This window comes from Hemibagrus wyckioides, linkage group LG04 (genome assembly GCF_019097595.1).
Source record: "Hemibagrus wyckioides isolate EC202008001 linkage group LG04, SWU_Hwy_1.0, whole genome shotgun sequence".
Lineage (NCBI taxonomy): Eukaryota > Metazoa > Chordata > Actinopteri > Siluriformes > Bagridae > Hemibagrus > Hemibagrus wyckioides.
In genome coordinates, this window is record NC_080713.1 from 29,115,888 (window position 1) to 29,143,555 (window position 27,668).

At 38.1% G+C, this 27,668-nt stretch overlaps 1 protein-coding gene across 2 annotated transcripts in view; it reads right to left on the bottom strand.

The window, feature by feature from the left end:
- LOC131352418 (protein unc-13 homolog C-like) overlaps positions 1 to 25,052 on the bottom strand; it is a 203,088-nt gene extending 178,036 nt beyond the window's left edge. For both annotated transcript variants that reach the window (XM_058388541.1, XM_058388540.1), the window contains exons 1-5: positions 24,464 to 25,052; positions 19,067 to 22,625; positions 8,381 to 8,403; positions 6,431 to 6,468; positions 3,942 to 4,020 (exon numbers count right to left, since the gene is read on the bottom strand). In XM_058388541.1, the coding sequence (XP_058244524.1) occupies positions 3,942 to 4,020; positions 6,431 to 6,468; positions 8,381 to 8,403; positions 19,067 to 22,337 (3,411 nt within the window). In that variant the 5' untranslated portion in view covers positions 22,338 to 22,625; positions 24,464 to 25,052. The remainder of the gene's footprint in view (positions 1 to 3,941; positions 4,021 to 6,430; positions 6,469 to 8,380; positions 8,404 to 19,066; positions 22,626 to 24,463) is intronic.
- Positions 25,053 to 27,668: the final 2,616 nt, after the last annotated feature.

Sequence of the window (27,668 nt, forward strand, 5' to 3'; positions counted from 1 at the left end):
ACCTTTTCCGGTTTATCTGAATTGTGCTTGTGTTTTTGGATTTTGTTTTGCTCTTCTCCGCCACCGTAAAAACCTGATGTCCCAGTTTTTTCTTCATCTATGGAAATAATGACTAGTCGACTACTTGTTTCCGAATTATTGCTCAACTAGTAAAAAAAGAGTAGTCGTGCAACCCCTAACCTACATGTGGGACTAAACAGAGGAAAAGACAAAAGGAGAAGGAGAGAAAGAGAGATCGATAAGAAGGATAAGTGTACAAATAGGAGATGCAGGATAGTGTATAGATTTGTCTTTACCAGTTATCGAGCCGCGACTAGCCAATCGTGGTAAAGACGTGGAGTTTACGCTTAGTGAAAGACACCAGAAAGCAGAGGGAGGTGTGGGAGTGGGGCGACTCCAAACCTGTACATGAACTCCTTATGCGTTTATGTAAGTGTAGAATAATCAGCATGCAGCGGAGTGACTGAGGCTTGTGGCAGGCAATGCCATAAAATGGAAGCGCGCGGATGGATAAGGTCGGATATGCTCGTTAATTTCACTTAATTAACACATAACGGCCTTAAGAGCAGCTTTTACTCCCTGCTGTACACACCCGGGTTCCCTCACCTGTCCTCATCCACTCAAATCACACGCATCTCAGGGACACAGGGGGCAGAGCTTAGGGTACATCTGTTCAGCCAATAGCAAACCGGATCATACGCTCCGTTCCGTCTAACACCCTCAGGGTTCTGGGGTTTTTGTCTCTGAGCAACCAGAGGAAAAGGGATACAAATGAAACCTTCTCTGAAAGTGATGCTCTCCTTTATTAGGATCAAGAAGAACCAAACACAAAACCCTTTTGGATGCTTAATGGAACCTCCAAGTAGACCCTGTTTAATAAGATCTAACTACACAATTCATTCATGAAGAACTGTTTTTTCTTAAGAGTGACGATTCTATTAGAAAATGATCTTTCTTTTCATTTATTTTCTAGTAGTGCATGATAGCTTGCGAATTCTCAAGTGTTCTTCTATTTATCCCTCTAGGGGAGAACCTTAAAACACAGGCAGGTCCTCAATCCTTTAACAGTTCTCCCAATAGAGCTTCCGTTCAGTTCCCTTGAAGATGGCTGATGGAACACTTTTCAATATAAACTATCCAAAGTATCCTGAAGGAACCTGATGCTTAATAGGGAGTTCTTGCAATCTTGAAGATACATGGGGAACTCTAGAACCCTCAACTGTTCTTTGATTTGTTGCTCTGGAAACAGGTTTGGTTTTCTGTAAATCCCTACAAAAGAAAAGAAACCCTTCCTCAAGGGCAGTCTGTGATTTAGGATTTCTAACACCTTGGTCGGTTTGACAGTGGTCAGGGTTCTGCATCAGAACATTTGGGTGGTTTCTTTCAGACACATCTAGAAATATGAAGCAAATAAGCTAGGGAGAAGCCATCTGTAGTGTTATGACATCACTGTTCTTTTTAATGTTTAGGCTTTATGTAGTGGTTCCATCAATAGTCCTTTGGTTTGGTCCTCTGACAAAACACATGTTCTCCATCGAACAGGACAACTGAACAAAGACTCTCTCATATGTTCTCTGGATCAATAAGATGTCAAGTTTGACACTGTACCTCTTTGAAGTTCTCTACGGAACCCTACAGCAGGAAGAAGAGCTCAAGAGCGTTCAAGAGCTCTCTGGATTCTAATTCTCACAACGTAAAGCAGTTCTATTTACATAAAACTGAAAATACACTCTTGTAATGTTCTACATAGAACATTTATGTGGTTCTCAGAGGGAGTAAAAATAGCTTACGTCCTTTACAAGAAAACCTTCAAAAAACCATTTAACTCTTTTTTTTTTTACAAAGCTGATATCATGACTAGCATTTCTTTCAATTCTTAGCCTTCATGTAGGAGTCCTTTGGTTTGTCTTTCTGGAGGAACCCTTGTTAGAACCCTACTAAAGGAAACAAAACAAAAAAGTAGGGGTTCTTTGGATTCTTAAATCATCAGAAAATCTTAAAGGTTCTAGAATCAAAAGACCTTTCTGCAGGAACCCTTATAGGTTCTATCTAGAACACTGTCAAATAGGGATCCTAACTCTTCAAAAAATATAAATGCAGAACTCTAATATGGTATGATCGACTTTGCAATTGACTGTCCAGGTTTCCCTTAAGCTCCGCCCCCGCTGACCCCGAGTAGCTGTTAGAGAGCACAATCAGGACACAGCTGGGTTCTCTGTCCTGCGTCCTGAGTGAATCAGACCGCTGCTTTGTGCACAGACGAGGACAGAGGCATGATGGGATAGCTGAGACACGACCCGCCACACAGCACTGACTTCATCCGGCACGGTACGAGACTTTTTCCCGCTGCACGCTTTGAGGACACTCACAGTTCAGTCAGAAGTCAATGAAGTCCACAGATATATATATTTTTGGGTGGAGTTGTCAACATTTCTCAGACTTTATTTTTTTTTACGTGTTTTATTTTCCATCTTCAGCTCTTTCTAAATGAAAGGCTGAGCTTTTTGGGGGCTGGCAGGAAATCTGACAACTCACGGAAAAATATCCCCCATAATAAATATGGGCCAATGAGGGGATGGCATGTAGAAGACGCACGAGTCCCAAAACAACACAAGAGCGACCCGTACTTACCCAGGAAGTGTAGAGATTTTTTTTTAAACGTGCAAGATATAAATGAATACAGAATCAATGCTTGTACTTTTACACATTTAGATTAAAAACAAAGCAATTTCATGGGAAAATCTCACATGAGAAAAATTCTAAAAACACACTCTGAAAATCTCTAACAAACTGAAACAGACTTTACAATGGATAAAAAAAATCATTACTTATAAAATGTTCTGTGGAAAAGAAAAAGAAAAAAGACAAGACAAACATTCATGGGTTTAAAATGTCACTAATGTGTACCAAATCCACGTGGACAAAAGGGGCGGTTCTTCATTTAACAGTTTGTTCTTCGTGGAACTGAAGGAACTCGTTTGTTTTGGTTCCTGGTTCAATGGACACTTTATCACCTTTATAGATTTTTTTTGTTGCCATGTTTGTTGGCAGCGGAGTGATACAGCTTTTATCTGTAACTGCTGTATGGATAAATATTCAGATTTAATCCTGAAGTGGGTGTGGCCTAATTTCATTCTATACCTGCTCTCATCACTGTGTCTTTTTCCAGTAGCAGTCTGCAATATATTCCAGATAGATAGACAAGATGGATGATAGATAGATAGATAGATAGATAGATAGATAGATAGATAGATAGATAGATAGATAGATAGATAGATAGATCGATCGATCGATCGATCGATAGATAGATAGATAGATAGATAGATAGATAGATAGATAGATAGATAGATAGATAGATAGATAGATAGATAGATAGATAGATAGATAGATAGATAGATAGACAGATCTTCTCTTGACAGAAATATCATTTCCATCGCTCCAGGTGGACAAATGGATGTAAAAGTTGATGCTGAACACATTCCAGAGTTTGCTTTACACTTGTTAGTTTGTTATAGGTATGGATAGATAGATAGATAGATAGATAGATAGATAGATAGATAGATAGATAGATAGATAGATAGATAGATAGATAGATAGATAGATAGATAGATAGATAGATAGATAGATAGATGGTGGGAAAAAGGAAAATTAGTGACAACTAGAACATGTTCCAATATATACAAGTGAAAGCCGAATGAGGTCAGAAAGGTGGAGTGATTATGGGAAGCCAAAAGGGCTAAAATCAGCGAAGAGGAAATGTAGAGAGATAGCACTGGAGGCGATTGAAGAATAGCTTTCTTATTTTTGATGATCTTTATCACTGTCTCATCTAAACATCTGAACGTCTTAAAGAGACCACAAGCTGTATTATAACACACACACACACACACAGACACACACACACTCACACAGTTCCCTCCGTGAAAGAGCAGGGAACTCACCAGGTCACGGACGATAGGCACGGTCCTCTTACGCCGTAAATCTGGCATGCTGTCGATGCCATAAAGAATACTGCCAGCTCTGTGGGGAAGAGCACAGAATCAACTGTTGTTAATATCGTCAGTAATATAACAGTACATGTACAACATTACACATCCAAACAGGGGGGCTAAAATTTACTGCACTGCCAACTGAGAGAGAGAGAGAGAGAGAGAGAGAGAGAGAGAGATTGACAGAGAGATGAATTGTTCAGGAGAGAGTTAAAATGATGGATAAATCGACAAGGACTAATGTGAAGGAAAAGGGAGAGAGAGAGAGAGAGAGAGAGAGAGAGAGAACAAGTTATTAAAATAATGGAAAGGGACAAATATAAAGGAGACAAGAGAGGGGAAGAGAGAGAGAGAGAGAAAAGTTGCTCAAAAAAAGAAGAAGTAAAATGATGGATAGGTCAAAAAGGACAAATATGAATCAAAAGTATGTGTGCGTGTGTGTGTGTGTGTGTGTGTGAGAGAGAGAGAGAGAGAGAGAGAGAGAGAGAGAAGCTGAATGGGAAAGAAGCTGAAGAGGGAAAATGATGGATAGATCAACAACGACACATGAGAGAGAAGAGAAGAGAAGAGAAGAGAAGAGAAGAGAAGAGAAGAGAAGAGAAGAGAAGAGAAGAGAAGAGAAGAGAAGAGAAGGATGAAAGGAAGGAGAGGAAGAACAAATGATGAGAAGGAAAGAAACAGAAGAAAAAGAAGTGTAACAGATAATGAAAGAAGAATCTAGAAACACACAGAGAAGTGAGAAGGTCACTGCTGCTGCTGTATTCACTAATTCTGACCAGCACACACTGACCAAACACAGTCTAGGATGCGGTTCTGGGGAAAACACGGGTCAGGATTCGGCTCTGAATCATTATTCTAGAATTGTGCAGAGCCACACTGAATCTGTGATTTAATATTGTCATGTGGGGATTAGTCCGATAAGCAACACCACCGTATCCTGTATACAAAGTAAGCAAATCACTTGGAATGGCTCTTTGTGTGTGTGTGTGTGTGTGTGTCAGTGATAAATGGGAGTCACGACGCCTCTCTGCCGGTGTCACACAGTGAGGTATGAGAGGACCCCGAGCTGTCACCTGGGGTCACTTACACACACACACACACACACACACACACACACACACACAGTATGCCTGTGCACATTTTACTAATTCAAAGTCTTTCACTTATATATATATAACACTATATATAAGATAATGTATGTAAGTTCAAGATGAATGTAAATATGAATGGATATACAGAATACAGTGGTGTGTGTAAGTATTTGCCCCCCCTTAACATTTCCTGGTGTTTTTGTCTAAAACACCAGACTACGGTTTGCTACCAAAAACTGCTAAACACACGACTAAAGCAAATTTACAGTCAAAATGTGAAAGAAAAGCATACAGGAAGTGAAAAAAATGACATGATAATTAGTGTGTAAATCTGTGAAAGCATCACAATCAAGCATTATGTAATTATATATATATATATATATATATATATATATTTTTTTTTTTTTTTACATTTTTTCTTTTCATTTTTAATTTTTTGTACCATACTTATAGGAATCTGAGTTAATAAAATGAATTTTTTTTTTACCAATTTTTTTGAAATCAGAAATATCTAGCAAAATAGTTTTAAAAAAGCAAAGAAATTATATACAAAGTTGATATTTTTAATAGTAATAATTCTAGTAAAATTAAATAGAATTTAATTTGATAGTAAAATTATATAGAATAATTATGAAAGCTATATATAATTTATGCATGGATTTTTACAGAATGTTCAGAACAGAGGAGAATAAACCATTGATTTTCCTTTAAAATAAATAAAATAAAATAAAATAAAATAAAATTAAATAAAATTAAATAAAATTAAATAAAATTAAATAAAATAAAATAAAATAAAATAAAATAAAATAAATAAATAAATATTGGGATTACCTCATTAATTCTTGGTATATTAATATCTTAAAATAAACAATTTGACCTTTTTTGCTACATCTATGAATCATAACACTGGGCATGTCTTACTGTTCATGAAACATTTTTGAGCATAAATTAATTAATATAAACCACAATTATTATATTATATTATATTATATTATATTATATTATATTATATTATATTATATTATATTATATTATATTATATTATATTATATTATATATTTAAATGAACCTTTTTATTTTATAAGAATCAAGACTAAACTACAATATATACAAGTGGAAGCCGAATGAGGTCAGAAAGGTGGTTATGGGAAGCCAAAGGGTTAAAATCAGAGAAGATGAAATGTAGAGAAATTACAATGGAGTCAATGAAAGAATAGTTTTATTTTTAAATTATTTTAAATATTCACTAAAAAAACCCCCTTTTTTAGTGTCTAAAACTACACGTAGCTGGTAAAGATGAAGTGTAGAATAAATGATGAGCTTTGTTAAATTCTTTAAAGCTCTACTCACCCTCCTGTGCTTAGGCCAAGCTTGGCTGGATCCAGACCCTACACAGACAAACACACACACACACACACACACACAGAGGAACAGTTTAATTCTTGAAGACGAAATGAAAAACATACAAGCGTATAACCTAAATCATGACAGTCTTGATGTGGTGTAAGAGGAATAAAACACTTCTGGACATTTAGGAACAGGAAAATAATCAACTCTATCAACTGCTTCAGAAATTTCATCTTAATCCCCTATTATTTCAAAATTTTCATAATTCATAATAATTTCATTTTTATCTCATAGTTCCAAGATATTTCTCATCATTATCTCCTTATTTCAGTTTATATTTCATTATCATAATGACTCTTATAATGAGCTTTTTATTTCAATGTGTCATTATTCTTAGTTATTATAGCATTATTTGGTTATTAGCATATTATTATTTCATTGTTTCAATATTTGTCATTATTTTCAGTTATTATCTTGTTATTATCTCATGATCGTATCTATTGTTGTCTTTGTAATATTATAACACTATTATCTTATGAATATCTCATTATCTTGTTGTTTTGATAGTTGTTGTTATTATTATCTTGTTATTATCTCATTATTATTTTGGTATTATCTTATTATTATCTTGTTATTTCAACATATGACATCAAACTATTGCCTTGTTATTTAGTTAAAGTTATTATCTTGTTATTATCTCATTATCCTGTTTCACTGCATGTCATCAAACTCTTACCTTCTAATTCAAAATGTCTAAAATATTTGTTTTAAGTTATGATCTCATTATTATCTCGTTATTATTATCTCATTATTATAGACATAGATGTCATCAAACTATTCCCTTGTTATTTAGTTAGTTTAAGCTATTATCTTGTTATTATATCGTTATTATTATCTCATTATTATTTTGGTATTATCTTATTATTATCTTGTTTCTACATGTCATCACACTACTAACTTCTTATTTAAAGTGTATAAAATATTTATTTTGAGTTACAAACTCATTATTATCTCCTTATTATCTCATTAGTATAGACATAGATATGTCATCAAACTATTACCTTGTTATTTAGTTAGTTTAATCTATTATCTTGTTATTATCTCGTTATTATCTTCTTATTATCTCATTATTATTTTCCCATTATTATCTTATTTCAACATATCAAATTATTCCCTTGTTATTTAGTTAGTTTAAGTTATTCTTTTGTTATCTTGTTATCTCATTTTTGTCATCAAATCCATTATGTCATCAAACCATTACCTTCCTATTTAAAATGTATAAAATATTTATTTTTAAGTTATGATATTATTATCTCATTATTATCTTGTTATTTCAACATATGTCACCAAACTATTCCCTTGTTATCTCATTATTATCTCATTATTATCTCGTTTCTCTATGTCCTCAAACCATTACTTTTTCATTTGAAATGTATAAAATATTTATTTTTAAGTTATAATTATTATCTGGTTATTTTAATGTCATACGATTGCACAATTACCTTCTTGATGAAATATAATTTAGATATTTCAAATTATTATCTCATTGTTATTATCTCATTATGTAAACTCCTCTTTCTTTTCAAACTAGCTGACTAAGAAAAGAAAATCAATCTACTCTCCACTTATGTTCCTAAAGTGTTCTTTATTTCGTCCCTCTGGAGAACCCTTAAACGGTTTATGATGTAGAACCTATAAGAGGGTTTGCTTTTCACTAAAGGTTTTAAGTAGAATTATGTGATTCTACCAACCAATAAGAGTCCAGAGAACCCTTGAGGAACCCGGGCAGATATGTTGTTGTTGTTTTATGAGAATATGGATTAAAACTGACAAGCTTCTTCTCAAAGTGCATAAAAGACTGAGACAAATAGAAACACACACACATACACACACACACTCTCTCTCTCTCTCTCTCACACACACACACACAGAGAAAAGAGTAAAGGTGTAAACCTGTGTGTCCAAGGCAGCGCTGTCTGCACCGGGGAAATGACAGGAGGAGAGAAAAAAGACAGGAACAACAGAATTAACTGGAGTAGTGAGACTTCCAGAGGCGCTGATCTTTAAATTACACAAATTACACACTGTTATAATGATTCATGGCTGACGGGAAAGGGCCAAACAGAGTGAGCCAGCTGAGTGAGTCATACACACACACACACACACACACAATCTTACTTTGCTCCATTCTATATCTATATATATATATATATATATATATATATATTTAAAGTCAGTAAAAGTAAATACTTAACATATATATAACATATATATACTAAACATATATATATATATATATATATATATATATATATATATATATATATATATATATATATATATAATACAAAACATTTATTAGTGCTGAAACAATAAAGTAGCAACATTGTGATAAATAAATAAATAAATAAATAAATATATAAATAAATAAATAAATAAATAAATAAATAAATAAATAAATAAATAAATAAATGGATGAATGAATGAATGAATGAATGAATAGTTCCCCCTTTGTTAAATAGAAAAAAAATATTGGGGGGGGGTGAATAAAACATAAATAAGAATGACATCAAGTACATGGTACAACCCCATGTTTAAACATTAAGCCACACCTCCTAAACGATCACACACTCGTGTCAAAATTTACTTTGCTCTATGAAACGTCTCCTTATGTAAGCTTTCAAATCTCTCACTATTTAGTGAACCCACAGGGAATGTTACTAATGGCATCAGGAAAACCTAAAAGTCTCTTTCCGGGTCAATCTCCGGATCTCAAGCCTCAAAGTAGAGCATGACATTCACCTCATTAGTGTCAGGTTAAAAGCTAATGGCTATTTCAAGCAATTATCAGAATTCCTCAGGCGCATGAGGAGATATTCAACTAGTCGAATTTTTATAAATTCATAAGCTCTAAAGGTGACATGAGATTACACATGCTTTAAGTAGACACTTCACATTTATTTAATGATCAATTCTAGCTTAATGATCAGTCATTAGAAGGGCTATAAATCCTACATACAGATCATTGGCCTGCATGCTAGCTGGCAAATAACATAACATAACATAACATGATGGATACACTTTTAGAAAATTATTACTGGTTAAGCTTCTAGACTTAAGCTTTTTACGTAAGAGCCACTAAGCATGTAGCTATCAGCAAGCAACAGGCTGCACACCCCGGTGGAGCATTTATTGTTGCTGGGAACGTCAACCACTCCAACTTAAGATCTGGACACCACAAATTTCATCAGAATGTTTTCTGCAATACTAGAAGGGACAACACACTGGACCGTGTTTACATTAGCATTGAAGAGGCATACAGGGGCATTCCCCTCCCCCACTTGGGTCAGTCTGATCACCTTTTGTTTATGTTGTTGTTCATGCTACCCAAATACACACCACTCATCAAATGTGTGAAACCATCAGTGAAGACAGTGAAAGTATGGCCAGAGAGGGGCATTTCCTCACTACAGCAACAGCTACAAGACACTGAGGAGCATGTTTGCCACCTCATGTGCACAGACAGACATCAACATCTGTACATCATCTGTACTGGACCATATCAACACGTGTGTTGACAATGTCACCACTGTCAAACACATGAAACACTTTCAGAAGCCATGGATGTACTTTGAGGTCCGAGAGCCAGCAACACTGACCCAGGGCTGCAAAGGGGGATTAGGAAAGCCAAGAATGCACATAAACTGCGCATCGAGGAGCACTTCCACAGCAACTCCAACCCCAGACGCATGTGGAAAGGCATCTGGAATATCACTGACCACAAACCTACAATACAGTCTCTACCAACCAATAATGTCTTAATCACAGACGAGTTCAACCACTTCTTTGCTCGCTTCAACCAAGGCATCATACATCACACCACAAATGTTGACTCCTCCACGGTTGTTCATCCAACTGGCACAAGTCTTCACTGACATTTTCAACCTGTCACTGGCCCAGGCCACTGTTCCCACATGTCTAAAGACTACAACTATCATACCATTCATCTGCAGAGTATCTGAATGATTTCCACCCAGTCGCACTCCCCCTCATTGTTATAAAGGGCTTTGAGAAGTCACCTCATAGTGAGCCTTCCACCTACACTGGACCCACACCAGTTTGCCTACCATCCGAATACGTCAACAGAGGATGCCATTTCCACTGCTCTTTATCTAGCTTTCACCCACCTGGATAATAATAATACATACATTAGGATGTTGTTTATTGACTTCAGCTCTATATTTAATACAGTCGTCCTGATCACTATTCTCAGTGGCCTGGGTATCTGCACATCCATAGGCATATGGATTATGTACTTCCTAACAAATAGACCTCAGTCTGTAAGGGGTAATCACATATCCTCAACCCTCATCCTGAACACCAGTGTCCCACAAGGCTGTGTGCTGAAACCACTACTCTATTCCTGACTGTGTTCTGCTGCATAACTCCAACATCTTTGTTAACTATGCAGATGATACCACAGTGATTGGTTGGATTAGCAACAACAATGAATCAGCCTACAGGGAGGAGATCCAAAGCCTGTCAGCATGGTGTTCCATGAACAACCTCACCCTCATTGCCACAAAGACCAAAGAGCTCATTGTTGACTTCCAGAAATCTAACAACACTCCCCTATCTACATCAACGGATCTGAAGTAGAGAGTGTCTCCAGCTTTAAGTTGCTAGGTGTCCACATCTCCAAAAATCTGTCTCGGCATCAGAACACCTCAATTCTGGTTAGGAAGGTGCAACAGTGGCTTTACTTCCTGAGAAGATTAAAAAAAAGTGCATCTATCCCACAAGATCCTAAGCAACTTTTACAGCTGCATCATTGAGAGCATCTTGACATGTGGTATGGCAACTCCACAGTGTGTGAAAGAAAATCTATGCAAAGGAAAACCAACCAACGCATCTACCTGCCGTTGAGTCTCTTCACCACAGCAGATGTCTACACAGAGCACACAAAATCATCAAGGACTCCTCCCACCTGAGTCACAAACTGTTCAACCTCCTTCCATCCAGGAAGAGATACAGGACCACCTGCACCAGAACCAGCAGGTTCCGGGCCAGTTTTTCCCACAACCATAAATCTACTCAACTCTACACTACACTGCTAGGACACTCATGTCTCATAGCCTTATATTGATGTAGATATTTACATATTTATCTGCACTTGTTCATTTGCACAATTTCTAGTACTTGCACTTCTGGTAGATGCTAAACGGCTTTTCCTTGCTATGTACAGTGTACTTTGCAATGATAATAAAGTTCTATCTATCTATCTATCTATCTATCTATCTATCTATCTATCTATCTATCTATCTATCTATCTATCTATCTATCTATCTATCTATCTATCTAAGAAATGCTGCTACTAATAAAATCATATTCATAACAAAATCACCTCTATTTCTACTGACTAGCTCATAACCACCTTTTAGTTTGTGCTTATCAACAGTGAAAAGTAACACTTGATTAAATCACGCTCGCTAATGTGTAATACTCCATGCTAATGAGCTTTTAATATAAAGTTTGAAAGGATTTTTTTTTACAACTTTCTGAAATTAAAGCAAATCTATCAACATCACCACCTCTTACTCAAATTCATTGAAATTTCTCATGAACCACCGCTGATACAGTCTGCAGTGTATTTAAATATATGTTGCTGAATGGCACAGAGACTTAAAATACACTGCAGAAGTCCTACAAAAAACACAACTTAAAGAGAAAAAAAGGTAAAAATTTAAAATGAAAATATCCAGGCACATTAATTAAAAAAAGTAAAAATAATAATAATAAAAAAAATAGACACAGAAAGCAATGATTTAAAGAGATGATTTAAAAAAAGAAAATAAAAAGAATAAGGCACAATAACAGTAGCACACTATAAGAACTAAAAAAACTCACAATGACAAAGAAAGAAAGAAAGAAAGAAAGAAAGAAAGAAAGAAAGAAAGAAAGAAAGAAAATAAATAATTTAATAAAACAAAATTAAAATGCAAAAATAAAATAAAATAAATAATTTAATAAACCATAAAAAATAGATATAAAGCACAAATCTAAAAAAAGTAAATGATTTTTTAAGTGATAATATAAAGGTCTGAGATATAAGGTTTATTATTAATAATAATAATAATAATAATAATAATAATAATAATAATAATATATTACATTATAATATTAGGTATGATCTTAACATATCAGAATCAGAATCAGAAAAAGTTTTATTTATATCAGTTCACAGGTGGTTTAATGATTGGTGTGATACAGAGAGCATGTTTCCATTCCATTTAAACACCTCTCATTGTAAACCTGGGACCACTGGGATGAAATAACGGCTTTATTATTCTGTGGTTCCCATAATGACTCTCAGCCCGGGGTTGACATTCAATTCAATTCAATGTGAATGTCCTGTACATGTTTTATTGGGTTATTTTGTATATGGTTTGAGATCAAAGCTGGTCAGCTAACAGCTGCTCATGTTTTGCTCAGATAACTTCTTAAAAAACAAAACAAATGGAAAATTTGGAACTTTAAGAAAATGGACTTGAGTTAAAAACAACTTAATGCTTTATAGTAGCCAGTAGAGGTATAGTATAATAATGAAAAAGGAAGTTAAATGACCAAAAATGAATGTGTAACTACTCAACAAATGAAAGCAATCTGGAAAAAGTTAAAGAACATATTCAGTTGATACATGAGAATGCTTCCTCTGCCAACAAGTCTAGTCCATTCTTTTACTAATGTGTTCATCAGAAATATCCTTAAAACACTTCAAACAGGAAAGAAAGCTACAAAAGCTAAAGCTATTTGACCAACGGTAATCAATTCCAAAATCTAATCAGTTCACCTGCTGGTTACAGAGATCATTCTGTATAAACCCTACAAACAGTCCCTGTTTAGATATCTTGGGCAGATTGGACAGACATCACTGAAATACACAAGCATAAAAAATAAAGATTCAGGTCCATGAGCTCACAGCGTTACTCCAGGAGTCCCACAGGGATCAGATCTCAGTCCACAAATCACTGGGATCAGGTTTCCTCATCTCTATGCTGATGTGACACAACTATCACAATTATTCATCTTTTGATCTGGACATTTGTTTAATCGAGATTGTTCATGAAGATTTTTTGAGGTTAGATTGTATGTTTTTTATGTTAGATTATGTCAGACCACAACTCCCTGTCATCAGTTTTCCTCGTCTCTATGCCGATGACACACAACTATCGCTATTATTCATCATCTTTTGATCTGGACATTTGTTTAATCGAGATTGTTCATGAAGATTTTTTGAGGTTAGATTGTATGTTTTTTATGTTAGATTATGTCAGACCACAACTCCCTGTCATCAGTTTTCCTCGTCTCTATGCCGATGACACACAACTATCGCTATTATTCATCATCTGGACATTTGTTTAATCAAGATTATTCATTAAGATTTTTTTATTTAAGATTAGCAAAACAGGGATGAATTACTGTAATTAATGTGCAAACTGCTGTGATAAACATAGCATACATAACAGCAGACTCCAGTGAGTTATATTTGTGCTTAGTCTCTCTGCCACAGGATAGAGATAGAATTTCAGGCTGTTTTATTTTCCTGAACCTCAGTTATGTCCATTCACAGGATGGATTATGTATGAAAGGTTTTCATTTCCCAAATGTACAACATTCCTAAAACCAACACTTCTCTTCCTACTCTCTTCAGCATAACGACCCTTCTGCACGTCCCTACTGAAAAATCTCATTATCTTTACCGCAGCATGGGTATTACTGCAAAAGGTCAGAGGTCAGGAGGTTGAACTTTGTTGATGTAGCTTGAATGAAGCTTTTAAGCTGTCAGAGGACTGCTGATGGAATTGTCTAATGTGAGTCACTTAGGATAAGAGCTTGAATTGTAAAAAGGGAGTTGAAGGCTTGCAATTGGCCGAAACTTTAATGTGAACATCATGTAAGAGTCACTGTCATATCCAGTGTCATCACTTTGCATGAAAACCTTGTATGAGACATTTTATATAATCGATGTATTTAATAGGGAAAAAATTTTCTTCTAGCTAGCCTCTGCTAGTTAATTCTTTTGTTTCCTAGAACCATGGCCAAGTTTGAATACTTTAGTAATAAAGAGCAAAGTATAAATTACACAATGCTTTTCCTTCAGAAGAAACGCAGCATGTTAATTAGAAAATTAGAAAGTGTGAATGGTGTAAAAAATTGGTAGCAATATCCAGAGCAGTCAGAGCTAATTATAGACTCCTTAATATTCAGCTGATTTGATTATAATAATTATTCAAAGATTATTTATTTTACAGCATAAGATTTAGGAAATATAATGTGGAGGAGGCAAGTTCTAATATGAAGCGTATGTAAACTGTATGGCTGCTTACAAAGAACTGACCCAAGACAAGCATTCCATGTCAAGGATCCTCACAGGAAGTCGTGCCACCAAGCTTGGGCTAAAACTAGAACAGACCACCCACACCACTGATCTGTCAACAGAAATACACCTGAAAAATCACGTAGCTTTTGAACCCATGCCGAAGACAACGTTGGTATTGTGGGTTGACTCTTTCCAAACAGATTTCACTGACTGATAAAAAAGTAAAATTCGTAAACTCGCTTCAGTTGGCTTTACTTGGCTTTCCACTGACACAAACAAGTTTTGAAGGCCTTCCAGATGTACGCATTGTACTGGGATGTACTGGACATTTAAGGGATTCAAATGATTTGAATTTTACAGCAGAAATGAAAACCAGAAAAAAACAACAACAGAGCAATCAGGGCAAAGAAATTCAGAGGCAAAATAGAACCATATACACCATGTACTGTGTGACACACAAACACTAGCAAAAGAAGAAGCAGCACACAAGTTGGAAATGAACGCTAAAATTCCAATCAATCGTCTCATATTCATCTTTTGATCTCAAACCCAAATGTCCTCAATAAACAGCAAAACAAATCAACAGGCCTTGCCATTCCAATACTTTCAGGGAGGATTGTATATTATAAGCAAGTCTAACCTGGTTAGCGAATGCCCTTGGGAGCGTGGATTAGCATCTGAATGCAGCAGTAGCTGAGTGATGATTACCCTGGCAGAGAAGAACAATTCCTTCGAGACCTTGCTGCAAAAAATTCTTTTCAAATGTCTGGAAAGAGCTTTAACGCTATCTCATAGACTTTCTCACGTCTTGCTTTTCCACCTTTCCACTTTTTTGTCACTTTCTATTAGCTATGAGAGACGTATTATTTCCTGTTCTATTTAGCTTGCCACATGAGGAGGAAAAACAGTGCTGCTAAATGACAGATACTGGCAGCAGCTGCAGCAGTGTTCCGAGTGTTCAAATGTGTTGCTTTTGTTGCCAGTGAATAAATCAGTGCTTCCCCAAATTCAGCTATTAGCATTAATCTTTTTATAGAGTTCAACCTGGGCTGTGTTTGCCATCAAGATGAGTCATAGGGTCTCGTTAAAATAATTATAAGGCACCAGATAGTAAGTGAGAAACACAGAGGTGATCTAAGGTGCCAGCTCCTTTACAGCTCTTTGTGAAGAGAGTTTGTCAGATCTGCTGGACTTTTTCATCACATATAAATTTATTATTTTACAATGGACACTGGAGACATTTGCTAATCCGTAGAATGATTAATTGTTATTATTTTTATTACTAATGTTGACATAAAATTGAGTTACTCATTTGGCAGAAGATTTTATCAAGTTGACAGGCCTCAGTGGTACTATTGAGTCTGAATAATCTGAGGAGAAGAAACATATTTATGACTTGTACCATTACTCATTCATTCATCTTTAGTAAGTGCCTTTTCCTGGGCATAGTGGATCCATGGCTTATCCCAGGAACCCCAGTACAAGGGGGGGATACACACTGGTTGGGATGCCAGTACATCGCAGGGCATTATTTACATTTACATTTCTGGAATTTATCCAAAGCAACTTACATTTTTTTCTTATTCTATACAACTGAGCAAATGAGGGCCTTGCTCGGGGGCCCAGCAGTGACAGCTTGGTGGACCTGAGATTTAAACTCAAAACCTAAGCTACCACATCCCCACATAGATAAGCCACCACATTCCTATTAGGCATAAACATCTCAACACTCAGCCACACCTAGGTCCAATTTATAGTCACCAGTCCACATACTGGCTGGTTTGGGGATACAGGAGGAATCCAGAGAAGCCTGAGGAAACTCATGCAGACATAAGGAGAACATGCTCAGAAATTTGCGATGGGGATTGAACCGGAGACCATAAAGCTCTAAGGCAGCAAAGCTATTTATCTTGGTTATGGTGGTTATGGATGCAGTGTCTACCCTGGAAACACTGGAAGGGAATACAGCCTGGATTAGATGGCAGTCAGTCTCAGAGATTCATCCACACACTCATTCACACAGTAACAAGGAAAACTCCCAGAGGTGACAAGAGGAAGAAACTTTGAGGGGAAACTAAATCAAAAGGGAACCTTCTTTTGGGTGATAGGTGGATAGAAGATTATAAATCATTACTCTTCTTTAACTGTATGCTATCAAGGCAAGCAGTATTAAGTGTGTTAAAAGGCACTTATGTAGGGGTATCAGTATAGTTCTAACTTTAAATCTATCTCAGAGTGAAATTATAAGCATTTCAGTGATTGAAATAGGAGTCTAAACTGTTGTAGCAATCGCTATCAAGAACTACATCTACAACCATATTTGTGTTCCTTTCATTTCCCTATTTGGTCAGCCACAGCACTGCACCTTTTAATCAGTATACAGCCAGTCATGCTAAATAAACTCCCACAGAAACCAAAATCTCCCCATTTGTAGTTGTTTTTGAGCACAGAACACTGGAACGTTTATTGTGATGCTGTAAAATACCCAATTCTCATGACCCACTCATCAACTAATTATCAGTTGGGTTAGATGGAGCAGAGTGGAGATAGTGAAGATATGATTCGATTTGTAAAACAGAGCAGTAATTCTCACTGGGGCTGAGAGCATGCAGTTTGAAGTCAGTGTGCTTTCTGAATGTATGCCTCACATCTAGGCCAAGAGCTGGCAGGTTGTAGAGTGAGTAAGGCAGGGCGGAAATTCCCCTGCTGCCTAAATTGACTGTAATAAACTCCACACCACTCAAGTGCTCTCAACCAAAGCATATTGTCAAGTTTGTTATATTCACACAAAGTAGTCAGCCCTCGCATTCAGATGCTAGTCTATCTGTGGCTGAAATGAAACCACAGAGTCTGGTAACGACCTGCCAGGAGATCCATTAAATACGTTTTCTTAGTAGTGATCACTACATCAATAAAAGCCTCAATGGAAGTTCAAATCAAAACAAATTCAATACTTTTGGATTTAGTTTTCTATTTAGTTGTTTTGGTAACCAGTTGAACAAAAAAAAGAGAGAAAATATTGGCATAGGGCTGAAAATGAACTTGTAACACTATTTTATTTTTTTGGTCTGATAGAAAAAAACCTCTGCTACATATGTCTAATAATTGCTTGCACCTCACTTACTAGGTGCTTGTTTTGGCTTACTTATTTCAAGGCTTACCTCCTGTATCCCCAAAACCAGCTATAAATTGACTATAAATTGGACCTAGTTATGAACGAGTGTTTAATGTGTGCACATAATGCCCTGTAATGTACTGGCATCCCAATCAATGTGTATCCCCCTTGTACTGGGGTTCCTGGGATAATCAATGGGTCCACCATACCCAGAAAAAGACAAGTCATAAATATGTCTTCTCTTCAGATTATTCAGACTCAACAGTACCACAGAGTACCACAAAGTCTGAGGCCCTTTATCCTCTCAACTTGAGAAAGCTTCCACCAAATTAGTAACTCAACTCTTTATGTCAGCACTAGTAATACTAATAATAACAATCAATCATTATATGAATTAACAAATTTTTCTATTGTCCAGTGTGTATTATTATCGCAAAACTAGCAACCAGCCTGCACTAGCTTTTTGTTTGTTGGTTCTGCAGTCCATTGGCTCAGTTTGCACCTCAGGGCTTACTTATAAAAACATGATGCAGCCCAAAACATATCTGATTCCTATACAAGAAGTGGACCAAGATACTCTCCTAAAAATCCACACCAAGAGTTCCATTCACATGGATTAAATTCTGTATATGTGGAATGAAATGGTATATTCTTATTTTCATCTCCGTGAAGAGTAGAGACACTGTTTGCTACATTGGTGTCCACTAGCATCATTTCTGACTGACTGAAACACTATAATACTGCTATTCCCTCCACCGCACACAAACACACACATACGCATATATATAGACACAACATAAATCAATAGCAAATTTAAAAGGCCCAATATCATCTTCCACATCAAACACCTGCAATCAATGTTTAGCCCTTTCCCGGACTACCTTCAAAGCCTTCAAAAGAAACTGAGGTTTCTAGCATTAAAGCACAGCCACTCAGACATGATGTAGTCGGTGGCTGTCTTTCTGCTTTTTACTTTCATTCTGGTTTAATCATATAGTCTGACCACAAAGTGCATCCTACCATATTAGCTTACAACAAAAGAGACCTTCTTCCTAAGCCATCATTATTGTTTATCATGTCATAGAACCTGCAGGTTCAATCTGTATTAAATAATTATCTGGACATCAAACTAGCAAGGCCTTACCTCCAGCCAGGATCTGCTGCTCAAGCTCAGCCATTTGCTTCCTATATGCTCTCAAAGCAGCTTCTTTAAACGTTGGTCGTGTTCTTTTCTTGGGCGCCGGTTCCTCCACTGCTGCAGGAGTTTCTGTGACATTTTTGTTTTCATCTTCCTGATTCACAATTTCTTTGTCCTTCTCTGCTCTTTGTGTCTGTGCCATATCTTGCACCTCTGCTTCAACTTCTGCTTCGTCCTCATCTTGTTCGTCAGCTTCATCCACAGCCTCCTCTGTTTCTTCTATGTATTCAATCATGACCTCGTACTCCTCCCTGTCCTCAGTCATCTGGTTTTCATCATAGTCCTCACTGTATTCTTCATCATATTGATCATCTAAGCTGCAGTCGTATTCCAGAACTGGGTTCCCTTCTTGCAAAATGTCATATTCTTGTGAGACTTCATACTCATCTTCTTGGTACTCCTCCTCTGCCTCATTAGCATTTGTTCTGTTCTCAAGGTTGGCTAGCACCTGCTCCATCACTTCAACGTAATGTGTCTCGTTGTCCACAGTTTGCTCCGTAGTTTGTTCATCTTCATCAGCTTTGTAGTAGAAGGGTTCATTGTAGACATCAGAGTCGATAGTGGTGCTGGAATCATTGGCTGTTGATTGAGACATAGTCCTGAACCGGCCTATAAATGGGATAGTACTTGGCTCTTCAGCAGGAGCACTGGAGCTTTGAGATCCCTTATTCCAGACAACCTCCAAAGCTGATTTGGCCCTCTGTAAGGTGGAGCCAAAGCCTCCAAAGCTGAATGTTTTTTCAGACAAGTCTATGCTCAGCCTGCTGCTCCAGGATTTCGGAACCTCTTCAACCTTTTCAGCCCTGATCTCACTCTGACTGCGATACATACTGGAAGACTTTTGGTTTTGCTGTAGTTGGTTCGCCTTACTCTCCTGTCGTTGCAGAGTCTGTGGGGCAGACTCTGGTTTGGTATGTGTTTTCGGCTTTGTCTTAGGCTTCTTTTCCGGTTTTGGTTCTGGCACAGGTTTTTGTACTTGCATTGGTTCTACTACAGCTTCTATCTCAGGCTCTGGTTCAGGTTCTGGCTCAGGTTCTGGTTCAGGTTCTGGCTCAGGTTCTAACTCAGGCTCCATGTCTGGTTCTTGTGTTGTCTCAGGTGTACTGTCAAATGTCAAAAATGTCTCACCTTCAAATTGCAAATCGACCTCAAGGCATTTTGTAATTTTTTCTGGGAAACCTGGGTTAGCAGCAGGGTCAAATGGACTACTGATTTCCGAGACTATGTTATGTTCAGTTGAGGCATCCAAGCCTGAGTCAGCTCCTTGTTCAAGGTGATGCCAGTCTTTCCATGGTGAAAGGTCACCTTGTAGAGAAAGTTGAGAGCCACTATAGTGACTTCTGTCCCCTGATATACACACCAGACCATTACTGACTCCACTGTCAATAGTCTCAGTGGTCTCAACCTCATTGTGCTCCACATACGGCGGGTTTTCCTGACTGAGTGTTTGACTGGGTGGGCTTGCATACCAGGAAGAAGCCATGTCTTCCTGTTTTCGCTGCCAGAGCTCTTGGTCGGATGAAGAAAGCAGGGAGCATCCATTAACTCTGCTAAAGTACTGGCTCTCAGAAAAATCTTCAGAGTAAGATGGGCACAGTTTGGAGCAGTCAGATTCTGAGCGACTGAGCTTAGGAGTGGAGTAATCACTCTGGGAGAGCCATCCTGGAGTCATGTCAGAATAGTAAGACTTGTTTTGCTTGTCATCGTAAACAGCATCATCAGCGTAATGCACCGAATACGTGGTGTCGTCTGTAGACCGCCTGTGATCGTGAGACTTTTTTTTGTCAGATTTCGTTTTCTGAGGTGGTTTGGGCACAATTGCATATTTGTTTTTGTTTAATTCATCTAGTTCTTTATCACTGTCCATTGAGTCCCAGTCATCACTCTCAGCCTTGTCTTTGGCACTTGACACTTTCATGTCCATGCTTTCATAGGTCTGAGAAGAGGTCATCCCTCGTTCTTTCCTGTCTTTTGACTCTTGTGTGAGGCTATCTGTTGAGATTGATATTCCAGTGCCTTTGAGTTTATAACACTTTTTCAAAACTAAATCCCTGTCTTGAGGATTTGAAAAAATAACTATAATAGGTCGAGGTTTAGCACTTGAACATTCTCTTAGTTGCCCCAATCGATGGGCAAGTTCGATTGTAAGTGTCTTGTGTGCTTCAGCAAAACCCATTTTTTCCTTTAAAATGTGATAAATGAGTTCCTCGGTTCTTTCAAATTTTTCCTCAGGCACGTTTAGAAATCTCAAAGTAGCTTTGTTGGTCTGGTGGCTTAACTGTCTGATGTAGTCATGGATATCTCGTGTCTCTCGTCTGGACTGCACAAATCCTGAGCGAAGCTGCTCAATTTCACTCTGCACCACCTCCACACTACTGGAGATCTCATCGATGGAGCTTTTCAAAGCATTAACATGCCCTCTAAGCTCCGAGAGCTCTGACTCAATCTGACTGATTCCCTGAAGCTCTTTGAAGATCATTTCCATGACATCTTGGGTCTGACTGATGCAGCCTGTGGAGCTGGATCCCGGTTCCAGGGTGGTTGTTTTCTGCTGCCTCCCAGCCCGATCCAGAGACTTGCTCCTGATGCCAAGTGTCTTCCTCCAGGTGCTAGCCTCTGAGGAATCGGAAGAAACACATTCTTGGCTCTTCTTCCACTTCCGAAGCTTTTTCAGAGCACCAAGTCGGAGGGTGTGGAGACTGCTTCGCTCTCCACGTTCTCCCTCCGAGCTGCCATCAGAAGGTGCCAAACTAATCATACTCTTCCTATTCCTTCTTACTGGCATCGTGTAAGCTTTTTGTTCATCGAATCTATGGACAAGTTTGGCCTCGTTTAAAGAGTCAGTGTAACTACTATCAATGGATAGCACTTCATGAAATTCATTATTGTTCAGTAGTACAGCATTCTTTTGCAGTCCATTAGCAATTGCTACACGATAACTGAACGTTGGAGAAAGGGAAGAGCAGTCGTTCCTGCTGTCGTCTTCCTCAATAGACAAATTGCGAGCAGAAGAACATTTAGATATCTTTTTAACTGTGCTTTTCAGTGTGGTGGAGAAAGTCTGATTTCGAGCATGCAGGTCGGGGGATATCTTAGGATCTTTTTTGTTTTCGCTACTCTCTTTCTTTTTTGTTGTATTTGCCAGTTTCTTTGTAAACATTCCTTTGCAAATCTTAAAAATGTAAGACGATAGCTTTTTTACATGGGCAGAAACCATGGAGAGCAATAGGTTAGGGTGTTAGCATTCCGAATTCAGCAATGCAGAACTGCTGTTAAATCCAGTGGGAAGCAACAACCAACTGACCAAAACCAATTTTTTTTTTCAAAGTCAACCCTGAGGGATAAAAGAAGAAGAAGAAGAAGAAGAAGAAGAAGAAGAAGAAGAAGAATAAAAGAGAAATATGCCCTTAGAAGCAGCCGTGCCAAGCAAAAAATGTGGTATATCCTTAGATATCCTTAGAGTGGGAAAAATCCAAGTATCTTCTTCACAGATAGCCTTGTTGGTCTGTAAAGAGAAAAAAAGAAACATATCATTATGTCACATTGGAAAAAAAATTAGCATAATACATTGCTCCTCTAAAGTCTAGTAATACTACACCAACTTTCAGAACTCATTTATCTTCAGTAAGAGCTTTATTCTGGTCAGGGACAGGGATCCAGGATCACTTGGCATGAATTAGGAATACACTCTGGATGCTTTTCCAGCCTGTTGTATTGTACAGTCATGTTTTGGACAGTTTGAGTTAGCAGTCCACCTACTGGCATATTACTGGGAAGTGGGAGAAAACTGAAGAACCTTCAGGAAACCCACTCAGACACTGTGAGAACGTGTATCCATGCCAACGATTAATGAAGCTTTTCAAACCCTTACAAGAAAGTGAAAGATTTCAAATAGCATTAAAAGGTTTATGTTCTAAGTCTGACTCAAGGTTCAAGATCTAAGCAAGTCTTTAGTTAAAGTTTTAGGGTCTCAGCATGACTTGAGTAAAAGTTTTACACTTGATCTCAGATCATCCGCTCAGTTTGGAGAAAACCGGATTGCGATGATTCATTTAAAATCATGCAACCGAATATATTTTCCACATCAGCTACTTCATGCCAGGCACAAATTTACACTTTTACACTGTTAAAAATTTTTTAACCAAGATTTATAATGGTGCTAATTTTCTGACCAGACTGATTAATTTGTTTATCTGCTTCTCGGTTGGTTAGGAATTTGTTCCTAACAAATTCAGACACTCTGATTTATTGCCACTGACTGCTGTGCAACAGTCCCAATACAATCATTAGACCTTCATCCTTTTCTCTTTCATTCCCTCGTTCTTCTTTTTCTCAAGTAAACTAGCCGGAGGCAGAGAAGTGTCAGGGTTGATCCTTGTATCAGAAGTTCATGGGGTTTGTCACGGGGATAACCCTGGGATTTCAGTCTTTAAGAGTCTTATATGTCTGATAAACTGCACACTGATCTAGAGCCGAATATTGGAATCATGTTTAGAACAAACTCCATGTTGGAAATATTTGCTGGAGCAAAAAGCCAAAGGTTCCAGAAACTCGAGAGAGGACAGTGAAGAGGAATGAGATAGACGAGCCCCACCCACCTACTACTACCCTTTACGACTTATTGCTCATCTTCCATTCTGCCGTCACCCTGAGTACACCCTTCCTCCCTCACTCCATTGCTCACTCCTTCCTTTCATCCCTCCATCCCTCCCTCTTTCCTCTTCCTTCCCGTTTTGCCTCCAATCAAGCATCCAATTACTACCTTTTACTTCCCCATCCACTTCTATGAATTAACCAAAACAATCATGGCTGCCCAGGGTGTTGACCGAGCCTGAGCACTCGACACTCAGCACTCCGATCGCGTGCTAATTCCTCGGAGTGTTTAGAACACACATCAACCATTCCGGACGGATACACAACATTCCCCTGGGTCAGGAGGATTTCTCCAGCGAAGGATCGCAGCATTCAAATTTGACCCCTTGACAACAAATGGACGGTCGCCTGTATGTGCATGAGTGTGTGTGTGTGTGTGTGTGTGAGTGTCTGTGTAAGTGTGTGTGTGTGTGAGTGTGAGTGTCTGTGTAAGTGTGTGTGTGTAGGATGCAGGAAGCCACGTTGATGTGTCTCATGCAACAGTGAGAAATTGCATGCAACACTGATATGCATGCAAATTCCTTTCCAAATTATTAGCACAAATAAACCTCAGTGTCATTCCGGTGCAGCTACAACATCCAGCATGAGAAATTCCAGATGATGTCGAAGCAACAAGAAGACACGAGCTGCTTCAATCAAACGAAGAAAGAAAGAATAAAAGGATCAGAGACAGAGAAAGGAAAAGCATACCTGCAGGGTTCCTGGGGAAAGTGTGATAAATCCAGCCACGTTATTTTTTGAAGCTAGCACGCAGGAGGCGCTGCAGGTTATCACGCTAAACCACGGAGATGACGGTTAGCGGAGCATCCTCAGTATAGACAGATGAGAGAGACAGAGAGAGAGAGAGAGAGAGAGAGGGAGCGAGAGAGAAAGAGCTCTGCAGCAGCAGCAGCAGCCTCTTCGAGCGAATGAAGACAGGCAGGCTGTGCTCTCTCGCCTCAGCTCCTTGTCCTCCTCTTCTCTCTCTCTCCGTTTTCCATCTCTTCCCTCATTCAACCTTGAGCTGATACCCGTGAATGCAGAAGCATGGTTTTACTCTCCTCCTCCTCTCCTCCTCTCTCTCTACTGTTCTCTCCCGTCACTCTCTCGCTCTCCTGTCCCAGACGAGAGAGAGGCAGACAGCGTGTCTGGGACAGAGGAAGCCCCCCTGTGTGCCTCTGTGTGTATGTGTGTGTATGTGTGTGTGTGTGTGTGTGTGTGTTTGAGAGAGACAGAGGAAGAAAGAGAGCGAGATCCAGGATGAGCTGAAAGCCCTGAGGAATGAGGCAGCTTCATGCTTCGCTCTCATTCAGAGAGAAACACACGTGATCCTGAGAGAGAGAGAGAGAGAGAGAGAGAGAGGAGGGGATGGAGCGATGTAGGGAAGAAGAGGGAGGAGAAAAGATGAAAATGTGTGTGTGTGTGAGTGAGAAAAAAAGGAATGTTGTAGAGATGCATACAATGCCTATTTCTATCTATCTATCTATCTATCTATCTATCTATCTATCTATCTATCTATCTATCTATCTATCTATCTATCTCTCTATCTATCTATCTATCAAACTGTCTGTCAATTCATTTGTCTGTCTTTCTATCTAGGTCTTATCATTTGTCCTCTCTCTTTGTTCTTATCACTCTCTCTTTATCTATTTCTCTTTCTATCCTTACTCTCTATCTCTATCTCCCTCTCTCTCTTTGTCTCGTTGTCTTTCATTATCCCATTAACCCCCCCATGCTGTATCTCTCTCTGTCTCTCTCTCTCTCTCAGGTTCACTCTCTGCTTATCTATTTCTTTCTCTATCCTTCTCTCACTCTTCCGGTTTCTTTCTTTGTCTCCTTTTCTTTCATTATCTTTATTATTATCCATCTCCCCTGCTCTCTCTCTCTCTCTCTTTCTCTCTTTCTCTCTCTCTCTCTCTCTTTCTCTATCTCTCTCTCTCTCTCTCTCTCTCTCTCTATCAGTCCTCAGAAGACTTGAACCCACAACACCACTATAATATCTGCCTTGTTTCCCGTCACCTTTCCACCTTTCTTTCTCTCTCTCTCTCTCTCTCTCTCTCTCTCTCTCTCTCTCCCGCTTGTCTCACTGCAACAACTGCAGTAATTACAGAACACCTCGTTGTTCATGTTACACCGTTACTTCACCAGATAAATATATAAATATAGAAGAACAGAGAGACTCCGGAGCGATCCTTAGCTTAGAAATAAACCTTTAGTGGTGAGCACGAGCCTCTGCAGAGGTTAATGCAGTAGTACAGCTGCTTGTGTATGTAGGATGTCCTGCAGCTCAAACCATCACAAAACCATCGCAAGATGATCAACCTGTTCAGAATGGATCCCACATGACCCATAAGAGTACCCATAATATATAAGAGTCTTCAGGAATGTTCCAGAGACATTCAGGAATACATAAGAGTCTTCAGGAATGTTCCAGATACGTTCAGGAATACATAAAAGTCTTCAGGAGTGTTCCAGAGACATTCAGGAATACATAAGAGTCTTCAGGAATGTTCCAGATACGTTCAGGAATACATAAGAGTCTTCAGGAGTGTTCCAGATACGTTCAGGAATACATAAGAGTCTTCAGGAATGTTCCAGATACGTTCAGGAATACATAAGAGTCTTCAGGAGTGTTCCAGAGACATTCAGGAATACATAAGAGTCTTCAGGAATGTTCCAGATACGTTCAGGAATACATAAGAGTCTTCAGGAATGTTCCAGATACGTTCAGGAATACATAAGAGTCTTCAGGAGTGTTCCAGAGACATTCAGGAATACATAAGAGTCTTCAGGAGTGTTCCAGAGACATTCAGGAATACATAAGAGTCTTCAGGAGTGTTCCAGATACGTTCAGGAATACATAAGAGTCTTCAGGAGTGTTCCAGATATGTTCAGGAATACATAAGAGTCTTCAGGAATGTTCCAGATACGTTCAGGAATACATAAGAGTCTTCAGGAGTGTTCCAGAGACATTCAGGAATACATAAGAGTCTTCAGGAGTGTTCCAGATACGTTCAGGAATACATAAGAGTCTTCAGGAGTGTTCCAGAGACATTCAGGAATACATAAGAGTCTTCAGGAGTGTTCCAGAGACATTCAGGAATACATAAGAGTCTTCAGGAGTGTTCCAGATACGTTCAGGAATACATAAGAGTCTTCAGGAGTGTTCCAGATATGTTCAGGAATACATAAGAGTCTTCAGGAATGTTCCAGATACGTTCAGGAATACATAAGAGTCTTCAGGAGTGTTCCAGAGACATTCAGGAATACATAAGAGTCTTCAGGAGTGTTCCAGAGACATTCAGGAATACATAAGAGTCTTCAGGAGTGTTCCAGAGACATTCAGGAATACATAAGAGTCTTCAGGAATGTTCCAGATACGTTCAGGAATACATAAGAGTCTTCAGGAATGTTGTGAAAATTTGACTAAAGCATATACATAGTAATGCTTATATGTTAATTTTATATGTAAAGCATTTTAAGATTCAAATTCAAGAACAAAATGGTTCCTGAAGGGTTTCTTTTCTTATTAGGAACCCTTTATGTTCCTTGTTAAAGTTTCTCCAGCATGACACACCAAGGAATGCTGATAGAAACATACCATCCACTGTTATAAAAGAAACTGTGATGGTGTGATGATGCAGAGTTACAGTTAACACACATTATAAACTATCTCTTACGAAGCTCTGACACTGGAGACTCCTTCCATAACCGTTATACAGAAAACCTCCTCAAATCAACATCCACACACGTTAATCTGTTTACGCGGATCTTCCATTAACGATCTTTCCTAGGAATGTGATTATTCCCAGTGTTCTATATGTGCATGTGTAATAGCATGGTGTGTTATGAGGATTAGCATTTTAATCAAGGCTTATTGTTAGCTAGAGGAAATTGGAATTATTTACAGTTTGTT